The 16053-nt window shown below is 41.4% G+C and overlaps 1 protein-coding gene across 5 annotated transcripts in view; it reads left to right on the top strand.

Annotated features, from left to right (window-relative positions):
• Positions 1-16053, top strand: part of CELSR1 (cadherin EGF LAG seven-pass G-type receptor 1) — a 167923-nt gene that overhangs the window by 127820 nt on the left and 24050 nt on the right. For 3 of the 5 annotated variants that reach the window (XM_032688465.1, XM_032688461.1, XM_032688462.1), the window contains exons 13-22: positions 11-152; positions 1937-2057; positions 3279-3462; positions 4316-4417; positions 6245-6339; positions 6653-6862; positions 8874-9057; positions 11805-11948; positions 13124-13325; positions 13668-13835. In XM_032688465.1, the coding sequence (XP_032544356.1) occupies positions 11-152; positions 1937-2057; positions 3279-3462; positions 4316-4417; positions 6245-6339; positions 6653-6862; positions 8874-9057; positions 11805-11948; positions 13124-13325; positions 13668-13835 (1552 nt within the window). The remainder of the gene's footprint in view (positions 1-10; positions 153-1936; positions 2058-3278; positions 3463-4315; positions 4418-6244; positions 6340-6652; positions 6863-8873; positions 9058-11804; positions 11949-13123; positions 13326-13667; positions 13836-16053) is intronic. The other 2 variants (XM_032688463.1, XM_032688460.1) reach the window with 1 other exon arrangement.

Raw genomic sequence — 16053 nt, 5'->3', positions numbered from 1 at the left:
GTCTCCCCAGGGTACTTTGGGAGAGACTGTGTTGATGTATGTAACTTGAACCCATGTGAGCATGTCTCCACATGTGTGCACAAACCCAGCTCATCCCATGGCTACACTTGTGAATGTGGACAAAGCTACTACGGACAGTACTGTGAAAGCAAGTAAGAGAATTATTTTGTTCTTGGTTTCTTGATCCTTCCGGGTAGCTCTTCTTCTGAGGCAGCAGTCTTCTCACTTCCTTTTCCACTTTGGTAAACTTTCCTGTTACCATTTGAGTGTTCGTAGTGGATGGTATTTGCAGGCTCCCTGCCTTTTGGCATTCCTGAGCTCCTCCCAGAAACCAGACAAACTTCCATATTACTCAGGAGCCACTTTTCTTCGTCAGCAGCTCAGGGACTCAACCAGTTGTGTTGTGTTACACAGCACTGCATCTCACCTGTGCCTTGTGGTGGACCTGGCCCGAGTTTGCTCTGCATCTCTCCTGCAGCTCCCCCAGCACATAGAGCAATGCACCCAGTTTGGTGGCCCGTAGCCAGATAAAATCGCTTTGCAGTTTGGGTCCAGTCCCTGGACTGGCAAAAAGCCATCTCCTCTGGACAGTCTGGGAGCCTATGTCTGTTGCTTTGTTGGAGAAACGTGCTGATTCCCTCGTCAGCCGCTTCCTGGCCTCAGATAAGCATTCAGCAACCAGCCTTATCCCAGAGGCGGCACTTTGATTCACTGTAATATGGGCCATTCATGATATGCAAATGAAGTGCATTTGTCTGCCCGTTTAGGAATAGCTCATGTGATGTTTCCTTCACTTTGAAAACTGCAGGCTTCTTCCTCTGCCTTTTGTTGTATGGGCTTGCAAATGTTGGCCTTGCGGTTGCCAGATTTGTCTTTCATTCCTCTGAATTAGAGACACAGAGACATTGTCCCCTGTCATTATCCGCTGACATCATGTCAAGTACAGCAGTGTGGTTTTCATATTCTAAAGCATAGAAGTACAAACCTGGTAATTACTGTAAACAAAATTGGTAGTGGTCTTCAAAACAGATGGGAAATAGCTTTTCTTTCCTAAAATGAGCAGGAAGGGAATTTCTTGTGTATTACACTGATCACAGTCTCAGCAGTGTTGTCATTTAGGCTACTGCTTGACAAAGACTTCCAGCTATTAGAGACCCAGGTCATTGCCTCTGGCCCTTTCTGGAGGTCTCTTGCCAGCACTAGTGTTGGGGCATCTATGGGATAACCAGCTCAGAAGCTTACCCAGAATAAACAGTACCAGTGAAAATGAGGGTTATCCTTTGGCTGGGGTGGCTTTTGGCTTGCTGCATAACTTTCAACGAGCTGTGCTGCTGCACTCATAGTTGGAATCACAGATTTTGATTCATAGTCTGGATCAAAGCTGCCACCCTTCCCTCTTCCATGTCCCCAGCCACATGTGTCCTCTACCTCCCCTGTGGCAGATCAGGGCTTTTCAGACCCTGCAGTGAGCTGTCTGAGAAAGCCAGGTTGGCTGAAAGTAGTGGCTTTTCTTTATAAGGTGAGCTTGCAGCCAGCTTTGCACCTGAGCTGGTGTCCCTGTAGGCTGGACAAGAAGCCCTGCCACCCACAGCGGGACTGGGGCAGGAATCTGTGGGGATGGGGAGTGGAATATAAAATGTTGGGCAGCTGTATCCCAGGGCAGTTTGTGGTGGTAGGTAAACCATGCACATGCTCAGTGCCACCTGCACTTGTAAATATTTAGAGAAATGTTCCCTCTAGGGTTTCATAGCACTGATATTCTAAATTTTCTTGTATTACAGTGTATATGCATTTATATATGTATTGATTGTTGGCTGAGATACATTAGTCTACATAAGCTGATGAAGTTGAGTGCAGATTTGGCCCTAAGTTCTTTTTTATTCATGTGTTTTGAAAGGAAACTTAAAATAACTTTCAATTTGATTTTCTTTTGTAGGATTGACCTGCCTTGTCCCAGAGGTTGGTGGGGAAATCCCATCTGTGGCCCATGTAATTGTGAGACCAGTAAAGGGTTTGATTCTGATTGCAATAAGACCAATGGAGAATGCCACTGCAAGGTAAGCAAAAGAAACCAGCCTTAAGTCAAAATTTCTTTAGTTTAAAAAGTAACTGTACCGCTAATAACTACAGGTGAGTATCTGAGACAAAGTACACACAGTTGTGCTTTGTATCATATATATATATGTGTGTGTGTGCACTGTGGAGTTAATCATTACCCAAAACATTTTGCTGGCACCACCCTTCTCAAAATCATAGCGTGAAGCTCTTATCTTGTTTGTGTTTGGAAAACCGAACTGAGAGGATGAAAGCCTGGCTCTGATCTCTGAAGTGCAGCCCTGTTTATCGGGTGAGATCAGACAGGGGTGCAGAGGAGTGCCAGTGGTATTTTGTGTATCACAAGTGAATAATAGTCATGAAACAGCTCAGGGCAGCTGGGTGAAGCTCCCCCCTGTGCAATGGCCAGCCAAAGGCCTAGCAGCTGGAGAGAAGTAAAGAATACGAAAGGCTAAATGCTTTCCTCAGTGCCACCTCTGACGAGTTTAAAAGGGAATTTCCGTGGACAGTCAGGGACAGATGGGGGACATGGGAGTGGAGGCGCCTCTGTCCTGGAGGTTTTACAAAGGACTTCTCACAATAGGTTTTACAATAGGCTTGAATGACATCAGAGGAGCTGGGCCTGTGCAGACTAGTGGCTGTGAATCTAGCCCCCTGCTCCTTTCCAAAATGCCAGCAGGATACACAGCAACTGTTGCATTAAATGGAGTCAGTGGGGTGCCAGCTCCATGCTCTTGTGCAATCATGTAGTGCCTCAGATCAAAAGCATGTACAGATGCAATTTGAATACGTGATCATTGCTTCCTCTACACCCTCTACGTGAAACACAAATGGACAGTGCAAGAACCTTCCTTACTGGCTTGTTCATGCCATATAGGAGTGGAATTGCAAAGCAGAGAAAACTGTAAATCCTTCAAGAATATGTTTAGTGGGCACTGGCAGCAAGTGCTCAAGAAATAACGTGGGCCCTCTGCCCCCACTGCAAATGGCAGTGCAAACCTGGGGTCTCTATGACACAGGGCAGCCCCAGCACTCCGCTCTGCCTCTCTGGCTTACCTGGGCTAACACAGCACACTGCCCAGATAGTAGTAATGTCATTTCTATCTGTACTTTGCAAAATTTGCCCTTTTATGATGCACATGCTGTTAGAGCAGGATTTCGGAAACATTGATAATTTGGAATGTAAGTCAAATACCTTGTGTCTATCATTGTGTTTTTTCTAGGCAAATTACTACAGGCCCCAGAACAGTGACACCTGCTACCCCTGCGACTGCTTCCCGTCTGGCTCCCACACGCGTGCCTGTGACATGGAGACAGGACAGTGTCCTTGCAAACCTGGTGTCATAGGGCGGCAGTGCAACCGCTGCGACAACCCCTTTGCAGAAGTCACCGTGAGGGGCTGCGAAGGTACCTCCTGTCCAGCATGTGCTGCTGATCAGCTGGGCTGCAGCTGCAGCATCAGAGCTTCTGACAGTGGGCAAGTGGGGGGACACAATGGTGGCCGTGCAGCTGTATTGTGAGGTGCATGTGAACCCAGAAGGATGGCTTCAGCAGAGGCAATGGGAGCTGCAGCAGCCTAAGCGTACCCCCCTCCTCTTAATTCTGTGCCAATATGTCTCATGGGGACTGGGGAAAAGCAAAAAAACTCTAATCTTTTTAATTTTCTTCAAATGGAAATATAACAAGCTGGGGCAGAGCAAGCAGTGAGCAAAACATGTGGAGGGCAAAACACTAATACCAATTTCTCTTTAAACCTGAGTTCATCTGCCAGTGCAGTGTTGTAATTGCTGAGCTGCAGATGAACAGGTGGGTGAGAGCCCTTGCACCCTCTGCCCACAGAGTGTGTGCCGTGCGCCTCGTGCACTCTGCCTTTCTTCCCTGTCTTGCCCATCCTGCCTTTCCTCCCACTCACCCATCCTCCTCCTGTGATCAGCACAAAGCTGCTGCAGCAGCCATCACCACAGTGTGTGGGTGAAATGAAGGAGAAATGTTTTCCCACAATAAAGGAGCAAGCAGAGATAGACAGAGCCAAAATCCAGAGCCCCATAATCATCCTGAGCTCTCCTCTCCCTGTACGTGTCTGCCCACTCTGCTGGATAAGGAGCAGCTGATAAGTTACAGCTTGGAAGGCACTGCAGAGGACAGGTATCCTGAAAGGGCTTAGGAATCACAGGAAGGTCCTTTAGATAAGCTGAAACATCTTCTTGTTGTGATTTGTGTCTTGTCAGAAAAATTGCATCATTTCTTTTTCTACTTTCAGTAATTTATAATGGCTGTCCCAAAGCTTTCGAGGCTGGTATTTGGTGGCCACAGACCAAGTTTGGCCAGCCAGCTGCTGTGCCGTGTCCTAAAGGATCAGTGGGTAAGTTCCCTGGGTAATTCATTAACTACTTTATCTACATGCCTGTTTAAAGGTGGGGGGGAGAGAAAAAAATGTGTACAAAAGGAATGGCGTTAATTTATTGGGTCTAGAGACTGCAGCACAGCTCATGCATATCATGAGCAGAAAAGTTTACCTAGCTGAAACCAAAGAATTGTTAAAATACATTTGGAACAGTAGCAATAAATAAATACAAAAGTGCAGCAAATAAACATGTACGAAGAACAGAAAATCTCTATTTTCCAAAAGGCACAGTCTAATGTTCTATTTTCTGTTTCTCAAGCAATTCTTGCACATGTAACTTTTAGTTTATAGTGACTTGTAAATGTTCTTTTGCAATACAGCTCCTCTGGGCAAAGACAAAGTGAGGAAAATCACTTAGGTGATGACTGCTTTACTAGCGTTGCAGGCTACTAAAGCTAAGAGTTACGAGAGAACTCATGTTTTTTCACCCAACATCTTTTCTCTAACTCATAAGTGAGATGCTGAAAAACAACCTTTTATAAAGCATGTGAGTTGTGTTGTTTTGTACAACAGGCAAATGACAACCTGCTTTTTTATACATATTCCTGAAAACATGTATCAGATTTTTGAAAACAGAGTTTTCAATCTTTTCTGAAGGCTGTTCTGTGGGAAATGAAACCTCTGTCTCATTTCTGAGCCTGGTAACTCTCTGCTGTGAGTGCTTTTTAAGCTCAGTGAGTTATAAATAGCTATCTGACTGCCCCAAATATTATTGGGGGGAGGCCACTGCCTGTAGGTGCGCAGAAGATTTGTGGTCATGCAAGCTTATGTTCTGAAGATTTTAGGAGATAGAACTGATTTTTTTTTTTAAGGTGAAGAATATTTACATTGTCAAACACTATAAAGTTGAATTAAAATAAGCTTTCTGTACTGTTCTTGTGTTTGACCCTGGTGTCTCTTCTAGAAAATAGGCTAGTGGGCAAGGCTATAGGAATTTATAGAAGTTGCACGTTTTAAGTAAATTTTACAGAACATTCAAAAAAAGTAAGCTTTATAATAATGAGTATTCAGACAAAGAACCTGAGGCTTAATTGTATTCATCTAATCATGGAATAGAAATAATATAATTAAATACAGTAAAAATAATTATAATTTGTATTTAGATATTGGTAATTAAATGCCTTAGACACATGCAGTATGTTATGTGCTAATTAACTAGCACAAATGTAAATTTTGAATCTGTAACTTGCAATTCACAATGACGGATCCACAGCCAGGAATCACATTTTAAAATTATTTGACAAGCAGTACAAAGTATAGTAGGCTACATTAAACAGTAAGCTGCTCACAGTCCGTTTACAAGTGGCAAAAAGGCAACTTGCCTGTTGGCTGAAGTGTTTAGCACATGCAGCATGTGGAGGTGCTGGCGTGTGTTGACATGAGGACAGCATTTATCCAGAAGGTTTTCCTATACAGGCTATTGCACAGAAATCTGAGCAGGGATTGGTTTTCAGGAGTACTTAGGAAGTGCAGAGTCCTTCTCATATTTGGTATAAATAAATGAATTAACTTGAGAACATTAGGGCAATGAGGCTGAGAGCTGAGTTGGCAGAGCTGGAAGCTTGCCTGACTTTTCTCTGAAGCCTGGGGAAAGTGTTTCATGAAGATTAGTAGTCTTTAACTTTTCTCTGACAGGGATCTCCGATTTGGAAATTGAAATACATATGTAGCTCTAAGAAGCTTGAAAATGTAGGAAGTCTGAAAGCTTAGGATAGCTGAAATCTATGAGTATTTACCCAGCACAATTCAGAACATTATTTGCCATTGATGCTTTGTTTCCTGCAGGAAACGCCGTTCGCCATTGTAACATTGAGAAGGGCTGGTTGCCTCCTGAGCTTTTCAACTGCACCACCAACACTTTTGTGGATCTAAAAATCATGGTAAGCTGTGTTGTCTTTCCCTTTATTTTTTAAAAGATCATTGATTTGGACTCCAGTTTGATGTCACTGCACTCAATCTTTTGACTGAGTCTTTGAACCCCCTCATTTTCCATCAGGACCCTTGTGCTTTACTGGCTTTCGGTTACATTTGCCCTTGAGTTTTGTTGCCAACCCTTTCTCAAGACAAACAAAATTTTGATCAAACAACTCCCATGTGCCAAAAATCTCTAAATTATGATTGTCTTTGTAACTAGAATGAAAAAAAAAAAAGATACATCGTTGAGTTTTTTCATCCTTCCTGTCTTTGATTCAGAATGAGAAGTTACACCGCAATGAGACTAAGTTGGATGGGGACAAAACCATACGGATCGTGAGAGCGCTGCACAACGCCACCAAATACACACACAGCTTGTATGGCAACGACGTGAGAACATCTTACCAGATGATGATCCGAGTCCTCCAGTATGAGAGCCAGCAGCAAGGCTTTGACTTGGCAGCCACAAGAGATGTGGAATTCAATGAGGTGAGATACTGTATACTGTGCTGAGCCCTTACAGTTTGTCTTAAAAGATAGTGGCAATGGATAATTAAATTTGTCTTTCACCAAGGTGCAGCAAATATCATGTAATTGCTTAATCTGTTTCACAGATAAGCCAGTCTTCTCAATTTGGAATGGAAGGTTGGTTATTCATGTGTGTGTGCACGTGTATGTGTATGTAATACAAATATAATGGACAGAGCTCCTCTAATAAATACTATCATAGTAACAGCCAAAAGCAGAATTCCCCGTATGAAAAAAAAATCAAGTTCATGTGTTATTCCTGACTAAAATAGTTTTGTGTACTATATTCAGTTTTATTGTAAAACATGCCTAATGTGATCATGTTCATTTAAATGTGCAGTGAACTAAGTCTGAGCCAGTTACTGACTCTGAAGGTTTCCTCTAATTCAGTTTGAAAACACTTGAGTCATGAGTTGGTACATTGAAAGACATTCCATGTCATCTTGATATTTTAAGGCACATACTAAAATCCGTGCCAGAGAGCTTCTGCTGGCCAGAGCATTCACAAAAGGCCCAGTTATTACCAAAGACCTGGTAATACTAGTGAGCAGGTCACTGTTCACAGTACTCCATGAGGACCAGCCGGGTCAGGCAGACTTTGGGGTGAACTTGGAGACCCTGTGCAAGGCAAGCTTCACCAGAAGAGGATGTCACTGAGGAGATAGGAGCAGGAGGAAATGTGGTTGAGAAAATTCCTCTGTGTCTTGGGCTGTACAGTCCACAGAGAGTGGAGAACTTCTGAAATGTTTTACATTTGAGATGCACCAGATTTTGAGATTTTGAGAGATTCTGTTTTTCCTTTCTTGTGGACTAGGAAGTGGATGAATTCCCCCATTCAGATCTTGAGAAGGAACTTCATTTTCAGCATATGTTGTTAAACAAAAATAAGAATAAGCAAAAAAGAAATGCTTTGGAAACCTCGGTTTAATTTATTGTTCTCTGCATTTGGCACTGAAATTCATACAGATGATGTTTTCAAGAACTCCCTAAATATTTTAGGATAGGTCAGGAATTTGAAAACTAATGGACACAGCTCATGAGAAAAAGGAGGTAACAGCCTAGGCTGAAGGAGCACAGGGGGAAGAGGAATTTATTTTTTTATAGTCTGAAGTAGAAGCCTGAAAAATAGATAATAAAAAACATAAATAATATTCACAAACATGGAGGAGGCCTGGTACCAAGTACTGCATGTGTCTCCCGCATTCCTGGGAACCATGTCATGCTTCTCACCCTAGGTTAAGGTGTCATACTGGCAGTCTCTTTTAGCCTCATTCAGCCTGAGGGTCTCTTTGCATATTCTTCTAAGAAAGGGCAGAAGGGGGAGGTCCTCAGAAAAAACTTACTTTTTGATATCATTTGTAAGCAACATAAAAATGGGGAGACAGTAACATGATTTAAGTTTTCCTATGTATTTTCAAATTTGTCTGTGAAAGTTAATACTTTTGTAATTTTTCACCATATAAGTTGTCTTTGTTATCCAGGAAACAACAGAGTAAAAGAAAAAATTAAAATAAAAGAGAAAGTGATATTGCTATCTCTGGCTTTCTTTTGTTTTTTGGAAAAAAACATTATTTTGATTTCTCTGGGGGAGTTCTTCAGTGTACCTACTAAAAGCTGTGCTTTTTGTGTTTCTTATCTCTCTGAGACAAAGAAAACATGGTTAGGTTTTCCTTCTGCATTTTCTTACTAGATTTCCTGTCATTAAGGGGAAAGTAGGCAGTTCTCTTACAGCCTCCAATTTTGGCTTACTTTGGTTATAAAAAGTTTGGAGGGATTTGCTTAAGTAACAAAAAAACCTGAGGGTGAGTAACTGGTGTGCATATTTTCATATGGCTGCAGTAAAACATGCCTGCATTGAAATATTTCACTATACGCTCACCTAAGGCAGTAATGTCAATCAGTTTCAGTATTCCTCACTTGAAACCCAGCACTTTGTTTGCTTCATAATTTAGGCTTGTACTTTATTTCTTAGAATATTATCAAAGTGGGCAGTGCTTTACTGGACCGCAGCAACAAGGAGCACTGGGAGCAAATTCAGCGAACGGAGGGTGGCACCGCTCACCTGCTCAGGCACTATGAGGAATATTTCAACAACGTGGCCCAGAACATGAAGAAAACCTACCTGAGACCTTTTGTAATTGTTGCCACTAATATAAGTGAGTATCTCAGCTGAAAACTGCCATTTTGTATTAGTTTTAAAAGTGTGCTGAATAGAGATGCTAGTTATTTGTTTTGTAGTACCCACTGAGAGAAATCATTGCATTCGTTTCAAGTTCATTGAGACTTGATCCATATCTCTCCGTTGCCATGGGGGCCTCCTGGGAGGTGCCTGCTCTATTTTCCCTCTGGGCCATATTCCCTCCATGCTCCATGTTGCATTTGTTGGAGTCACAGTAGTGTAGAGATAGTAGGAAATACTAAATTTGTATGTAAAGGGAATGCCTTTTGGGACTAAATAGTATAGTTGAATGTAGTAAATCAAGTTTTTGAAAAAACTGCACCACCTCCACCTGAAGAATTACTGCAGGACAAAATAAACAACCCAACTATTGATCACATGGCATATTATTGATGTGATTAGCATAGGAATGGACTGCACAGGGAGGTAGTGGAGTCACCATCCCTGGAGTGCTCAAGAAATGGCTGGACAAGGCATTTAGTGCTGTGGACTAGTTGACAGTATGATGATCAGTCAAAGGGTGGACTCGATCTTAGAGCTCTTTTCACATGCCTTCCTAGCCTGGAATGGATCCAAAAAGCCATCTTCTGTAGAAATTCCTGTGCTGAAAGGTATTTTCTTGGAATCACCCATCCAGGCGTTCAACTACCCTCCCAGTCTTGCAAAACCCATAATCAGAGCAAAATCCTTGGGATCCAAAATATCCAGAATGTGTCTAAACTGAGAAAGAAACATCAGGCATACCAAGACACCTTTGGCACTTTTCACAGGGAATGTCTCCTCTGAGAAGCAAATAGCACTTGTAGAACTGTGATGTATTCCATAGATGTCCCTGCTGTACATGTGTGAGTGAAGCACAGCAACCACAGCCGGGTCAGCCTCTTCTCTCATTTCATCCCCTGCCCCCTCTATTTAATTTTCTTCCTGAGTACCAACAATCTGAGCTGATCAGGTGTTGGTGATAGTCCTGCTTTGAGCAGGAGGTGAGATAGAGCTGGGTGACCTTCAGAGGTTGCTCCCAAGCAGCATTGCTCTTTCAGTTTTTCTTTCAGAGGTGCTCTAAATTATTATCAGCCTGAACTCATATTTAGCTTTTCAAGCTGTTGCTTTTATTTCAGGCCTGGAGAAGGGCTTATGTGCCCAAAAGTTTGTCTTATTTTCCCAGCTACACCCATTGCCTACAAACCTTGTCCTGAGGATGCTTCACGTTCCACAGTCACAGCAGCATAAAACCAAAGGCACGAGACAGTAAAGCTACAAAGGTTGTAATGTCCTGCATCAACTCTGGGGGGGACAGACTATTGTTGAACTAAGCCAAACTGAAACATTTTGATTTCTGCTTAATAAACCAAAACTGAAATACATTTTGATTTGGGACTATGAGAATCAAAATATTTTTATCTTCACACTCAAAAAAAAAAAGTATGCTCAGCATTTTAACCCACCTGAACTGAGATGAAAACAAACCCCAGAATTTCTTGCAGGCTGTAAATCATGATTTTTTATTGATCAGTTCTTTCTGTGTAAAAAGGTGTGAGCTTGGGAGGGGTGAGGCAACTCTGGCCTGAAAAGGGTCTGTTTTCTTTTGAACAGTTTTTCCAGGTGAACATGGTGTTAATAGAGTTTCCTAATGTCTCATCTGGGAGTTATTTAGAGACTGGTAAAGGAATGGGAATTTGCAGATCTTAACTTGGATATTTCTTCATATAGAAACTTGCAGTGGATCACAGCTTTTGGTGTAAGGTTACCCCCAGGATTTGCAGCTTTTCACTTTCATTAGAACATGTAAATTGGCACTCAGTGACTTCTCTTAAATGGGAAAGTTAAAGCCAACTCAGCTGCTTTTAAATATTTTGGCACTTAGACAACAGGCAGAGATGATGAGGTGAGCTAGGGAGAAATTGCTGGTGTGAGGGAAGGAGAACTGGAGGACTAAGGAGTAATCCCAGGTAAAGTACAGGTTATTTTCTTTGCTTAGCTGACTTTACACTATAACCAATGTAGAAGAACTATGCTTTTGAAGCAGCAGGTTTAGTCTTCCTATTAAGAAGCAAGACTAAAATTGGAACATGCAGCACACGCTGGAGCAAGCCAGCAGCACACGGAGACGCTCTGTGGAGCAGGAACATGCACTGAACAGCAGCCAGGAAAAGGCCCTCGTGAAACCACAAAGTCAGCTGCTGCTGGAGAAGTACTAGCTAAGTGATCTAGCTAGAGATGGATATTAGGAAAAATTTCTTCACTGAAAGGGTGGTCAGCCATTGAAACAGGCTGCCCAGAGAATTCACCATCCCTGGAAATATTTAAAAGACATGTAGATCTGGCCCTTAGGGAAATGGTTTAGTGCTGAACTTGGCAGTGCTGGGTTAACAGCTGGACTCCATGATCTTAGAGGTCTTTTCCAACCTAAGCAATTCTATGATTCTTTATTTCCAATGCTTGCAGTAGTGTTCTTCTAGTATGAGATACTGTCTTGTGAATTCCTTTCCACTGTGAAATACATGTATAATTTGATAAATGTAACATAGTGCTGACACATAAGCTTTTAGTTGTCATATAAGGTATTAATTGAAAGAAATTAAATTTTACTTTGTATTTTGGGGTTAAATTTCTTATCTGCATTGTGCAGATATTTTAACCTTTTAATCATGTTTCACTGTGTTGCAATATCATATTTGAAACCATTGAAGTTAATTTGATGGGAAACTTTTCCTCTCCCCCCAGTTATTGCTGTTGACATCTTTGACAAGTCTAATTTCACGGGAGCTAGAATACCACGATTTCATGAGATTAAAGAAGATTACCCAAAAGATCTGGAGTCATCTGTTGTCTTCCCTGATACTTTGTTCAGACCTTCAGACAGGAAAGGTAAAACTCTTCTGCTGCCATTCGGAGAGCAATTATAACTCGCTCCCAAGGAGCATGATTGATCCTCACAAAGCAGAGTGGTGCTGGGGTGAGAGCAGGGTGACCGTCTGCACAAGCAAACATTATTTAGGGATGGAGCAGCTGTGCATACTTGTGAGGCATTTTGCTTGCCGGCAGCAATGGGAGCACGGGGGGCTGTGTAACTGGCTGTACCTGTCTGTCAGGTCTCGCTTGCAGCCCCTCCAACAGCCCTGTCAAAGTGGGAGAAATGCTCTGCCTCTGTTCCCACCAGGATAGGATGGGATGGCTGCCCAGAGCCTGTAGGCCCACAGCTGCCTTCCTCCAGTCACTGCAGAGATGGAGGGAGGTGGTGTGAGAGATGGAGAATCCAAATCTGGGAGCAGAGACATTATCAGAACTAGACAGCAAAGAAAAAGTCTTAAGCTGGCTGATTAGGGAAAATATGTGGGGAGGTACCTGCTTCCCAGTGTCTCTGAAGTACCTTGATATTGCTGAGAAGCACCACAAGTTTCCTTGGGCAAGAGAAGAGAGAGAGAGTAACTCAAAGTGCAATACACATACTATGTCTAAATATCCTCTGCGTGGGGAAATAGTAACACTTGTGAAAATAATACATGATAAGCTCATACAGCTTTATGACTTTTTGCTCATAAACAGGGCATCTGTTTGTATGACTTGTATCTTTTCTGTAAGAAAAAAGGAAATGTGACTTTTAAAAGATACTGTCAAAACTTAAAGCTCATTATATGACAGAATTAGCAGGGAGAAATCCTATGTGACTAGTTGGTGTGTTCATAACACTGGTTCTACCATATATAAAGGTACATGCAATTTAATAGCATGCATACTGTTTTAATGTTCTCCTTAAGTTATGCATGGGGTATTTATACACTTATGAATCTCTTAGCTTAGAAATTGCTTATTTTCTAGCTAGACTAAATGGTTTTTTGTGGTTCAGTGGTTGATTATCAGCTATATAACTATGAAATGTGCTAAAATTTTATGAAAAATGTCAAATATAACATTAAGAGCATGCTGAGCCTAGAGTTATAACAACAGTAACATCTCTCTATCTTTGCAAAGCAAAATTACCAGTTTAAATGGTAGCTCTGAAGCTGTGTGAAAAGAATGTAATATTTGTGTTAATTCCATAGCAGTGCCTACAATGAAGCCTTCAAATCAAAAAATATCCTCTAAGTTAAACAGTGGTGCGTTCAGCCCTGAAAGTGCTTTTGCAAAGAGAAAGAAGCGACATCCAGAGGACTCAACACATCATACTGTTGCCATGGTCATTATATACCGATCCCTGGGGCACCTCCTGCCTGAAAACTACGATCCTGACCGAAGGAGCCTGAGGTAAACTTCAGACCTGTTTGTGAATTGTACAGATCCCTTCTTCTACTTCCTCTGAGTGTGTGGAGGAGACAGAGCTGCTTTTATACTGTCCGTCATGTCAGTGTAATGTCATCAGTGCTGCAGTTGTCACCGCAGTACTGTCTCTTGTCCTCTTCTGGCACACTGTAGGAGAATAACCATGTCAGAAGTGCCAGCAGCTTTTGGTCTGTGTGGAAGGCTGATGGTGCATCTACTTTTCTTTCTGAGTGGAAGTGACTGGAAACCTTTTATTTGGAGAACCTGGCGAGTCAGCGCTTTGCATTTTCATGTTTCGATCACTGTGCAATTTTTCTCCTTGTGCAGATTGCCAAATCGCCCAATTATTAACACACCTGTGGTGAGCACAGCCATTCACAGTGACGGGGAGTTTCCTCCCAATCTGGTGGAAAAGCCCATCATAGTGGAGTACACCATGCTGGAAACAGAGGAGAGAACAAAGCCTGTCTGTGTCTTCTGGAATCATTCCATCACGTATGTCTTCTGCTTGGTTTAGAGCTATGAGTGACAACTGTCTCAGTAGCAGAGAAGCCCTGCCTAGGAAGATAATTCTGGAGGAAAATACTTTTTGGTCTGTTTATTCAACTGGCAACTGTTTTCTGGTGAAATAGAGCCATGTATTTCCCACCAACCTGAGAAAAATAAAAATAATTATCCTCGAACAAAGGATTAGCCATGCAGTTTCTAACAAACACAATGCTGTCATGACTTTCTGCAGGGTTCAGTTTCACTCAGCAATAATAAATCTCACAATTTCCTTGTATTTGCTCATGCTTTTTGCTCACAGATGTATATGTGGACAGGCGTAGTCTGACTCCAGTGTTTGCATTCGTGGCTTGTCTGAGGTCAAGGATCCTTAAATCAGGATCTCCAGGAGATGATTCAGCTCTTACATGGACTGAATCTTCTCCTGTTACATTCCAATGACTATGGACAGAGCGTATGGCAAACAGACACCCTCCTTGATGCCTCAGCCAGGGCCAGTGCAAAAAATTACAAAACTAAATCTTCATGTTGTTAAAAAGGAGGACTGAGATTTTGCAGATAAAATTATATGAGTAAAGATTATAAATTTCTGAATCTCAAATGTTTGTATCAGCAGTCAATGCAAAGACAGTTGCACTGATAAGAAGCAACTTACTTTTCATTTCATCAGCTATTGAGGATTTGCTTTCATTTGTTTTAGTGAAAAATTGGAGGGAGAGGAAATATCTTCTTTGGGACCTCTGACCTCTTCCAGTTGATGGGAAGCAATTGTAATACATAAGCAGAATATAAGGAGAGAGTACTTGACTCTCTAGGAGGCAAGTGTTAGGAAGAAGATGAAATACTCTGAAAATGGCTCATTTAAGTCTTTTGTATGAGTGAAGTTCAAGATAAAGACATATTTTTCTTGAAAATGAGAAAAATTATAATAACTATAGCAGTGTGTGCTGATGTTTTGTTGGGTTTATGGCATTGTGGAAACAGCACAGTCCTGTTGGAGATATTTCAGGAGCGTGGATAAAACAAAAGAAAACATGTTGAGAGGTAACCATGTGATCTGCATGTTATGCTGCACAATATTGTTACTATTACATATACATTGCAATTTCCAGCTACGAACTTGAGTATATAGTGAGAGGATGACATGGTCTGCCCAGGGTAAGGGGAATAGCTTGTTACTTGTTTCCTAGTAACCCAAAAACTATGGAAAAATCCATTACAAGGCAATATCCTGTGCTGGGAAATAAAAGCGCAAACTAACCTAGGTCAAAGGCTTCAGGAGATTATGTCATTGAAAGGATCGAAGAGGCAACACAAATCTCTTGTATTTGCAATAATAAACTACTCCATTCGCCTGCATGTGAAGTAGACAAATGTATTTGCTTGTATACACAGATGATTCTGTCGATTATGAGGGAATGGCAAGTCCTTTTTCATAAATTTTTAAACATTGTATGGGCTTGAATAACTCATTAGCTCTAAAGTGATTCATCTGTTAGCTATTTGCTGGCAACATCAATGGCATTGTTATCTGTGTTACGTCTTCCTACAGCCACAGCTGAAAAGCAGCTCTTACACTGCACGTAATGAAAGAGATTTTAGAAAGCGAGTACTTTCCAAGAGAAAGTGATATTAAAATTGTGTAACAAATACTTTATTGCTGAATGAAAATGAGGTCCTGTCTTATCTAATTAAAAGCTCTTTCAGTAACTACACGACTATTTTTATTACTCATTAACTTCAAAATAGAATAATTAATATTGATATAAAATAATTTACAAAGTCACTGGAGTTAACCAAAACTGCACAGGGAAGAATTGTTAACACAAGAGAGCTCTTTATATGAAGTATTATTCATTAGAAAAGGTTTTAACCTTTTCTTGTCTACTTTTCAGAGGAACACTGTAATGATATCATATTACTGCTGAAACATATTTCCATAAGAGCTGTACAAGCAGTGTCTAGATCTGGGAAGTAGAGATGGCTCAAAACCATGTATCTCTCTGTGGTTTTAGTATTTCTACCTTTGTTACAGCCATTTTTTTCTGTGCAGTCTCCTCCCCACATTACTTGTGCGGTCACTGATCCAAAAGCAAATTTTTACAATTTTTTTCCTTTTAAAGTCAAACCAGGTTGTTCTAAAACCACAAAATTTGGCCATGAATGCCAGATGTCTTATCAGAAACTACTTCAACTGAAAATTTTT

The sequence above is a fragment of the Chiroxiphia lanceolata genome, chromosome 5 (assembly GCF_009829145.1).
Source record: "Chiroxiphia lanceolata isolate bChiLan1 chromosome 5, bChiLan1.pri, whole genome shotgun sequence".
NCBI lineage: Eukaryota > Metazoa > Chordata > Aves > Passeriformes > Pipridae > Chiroxiphia > Chiroxiphia lanceolata.
Note: the sequence above shows the minus strand (reverse complement) of the source record. Positions and strands in the feature narration are given on the sequence as shown.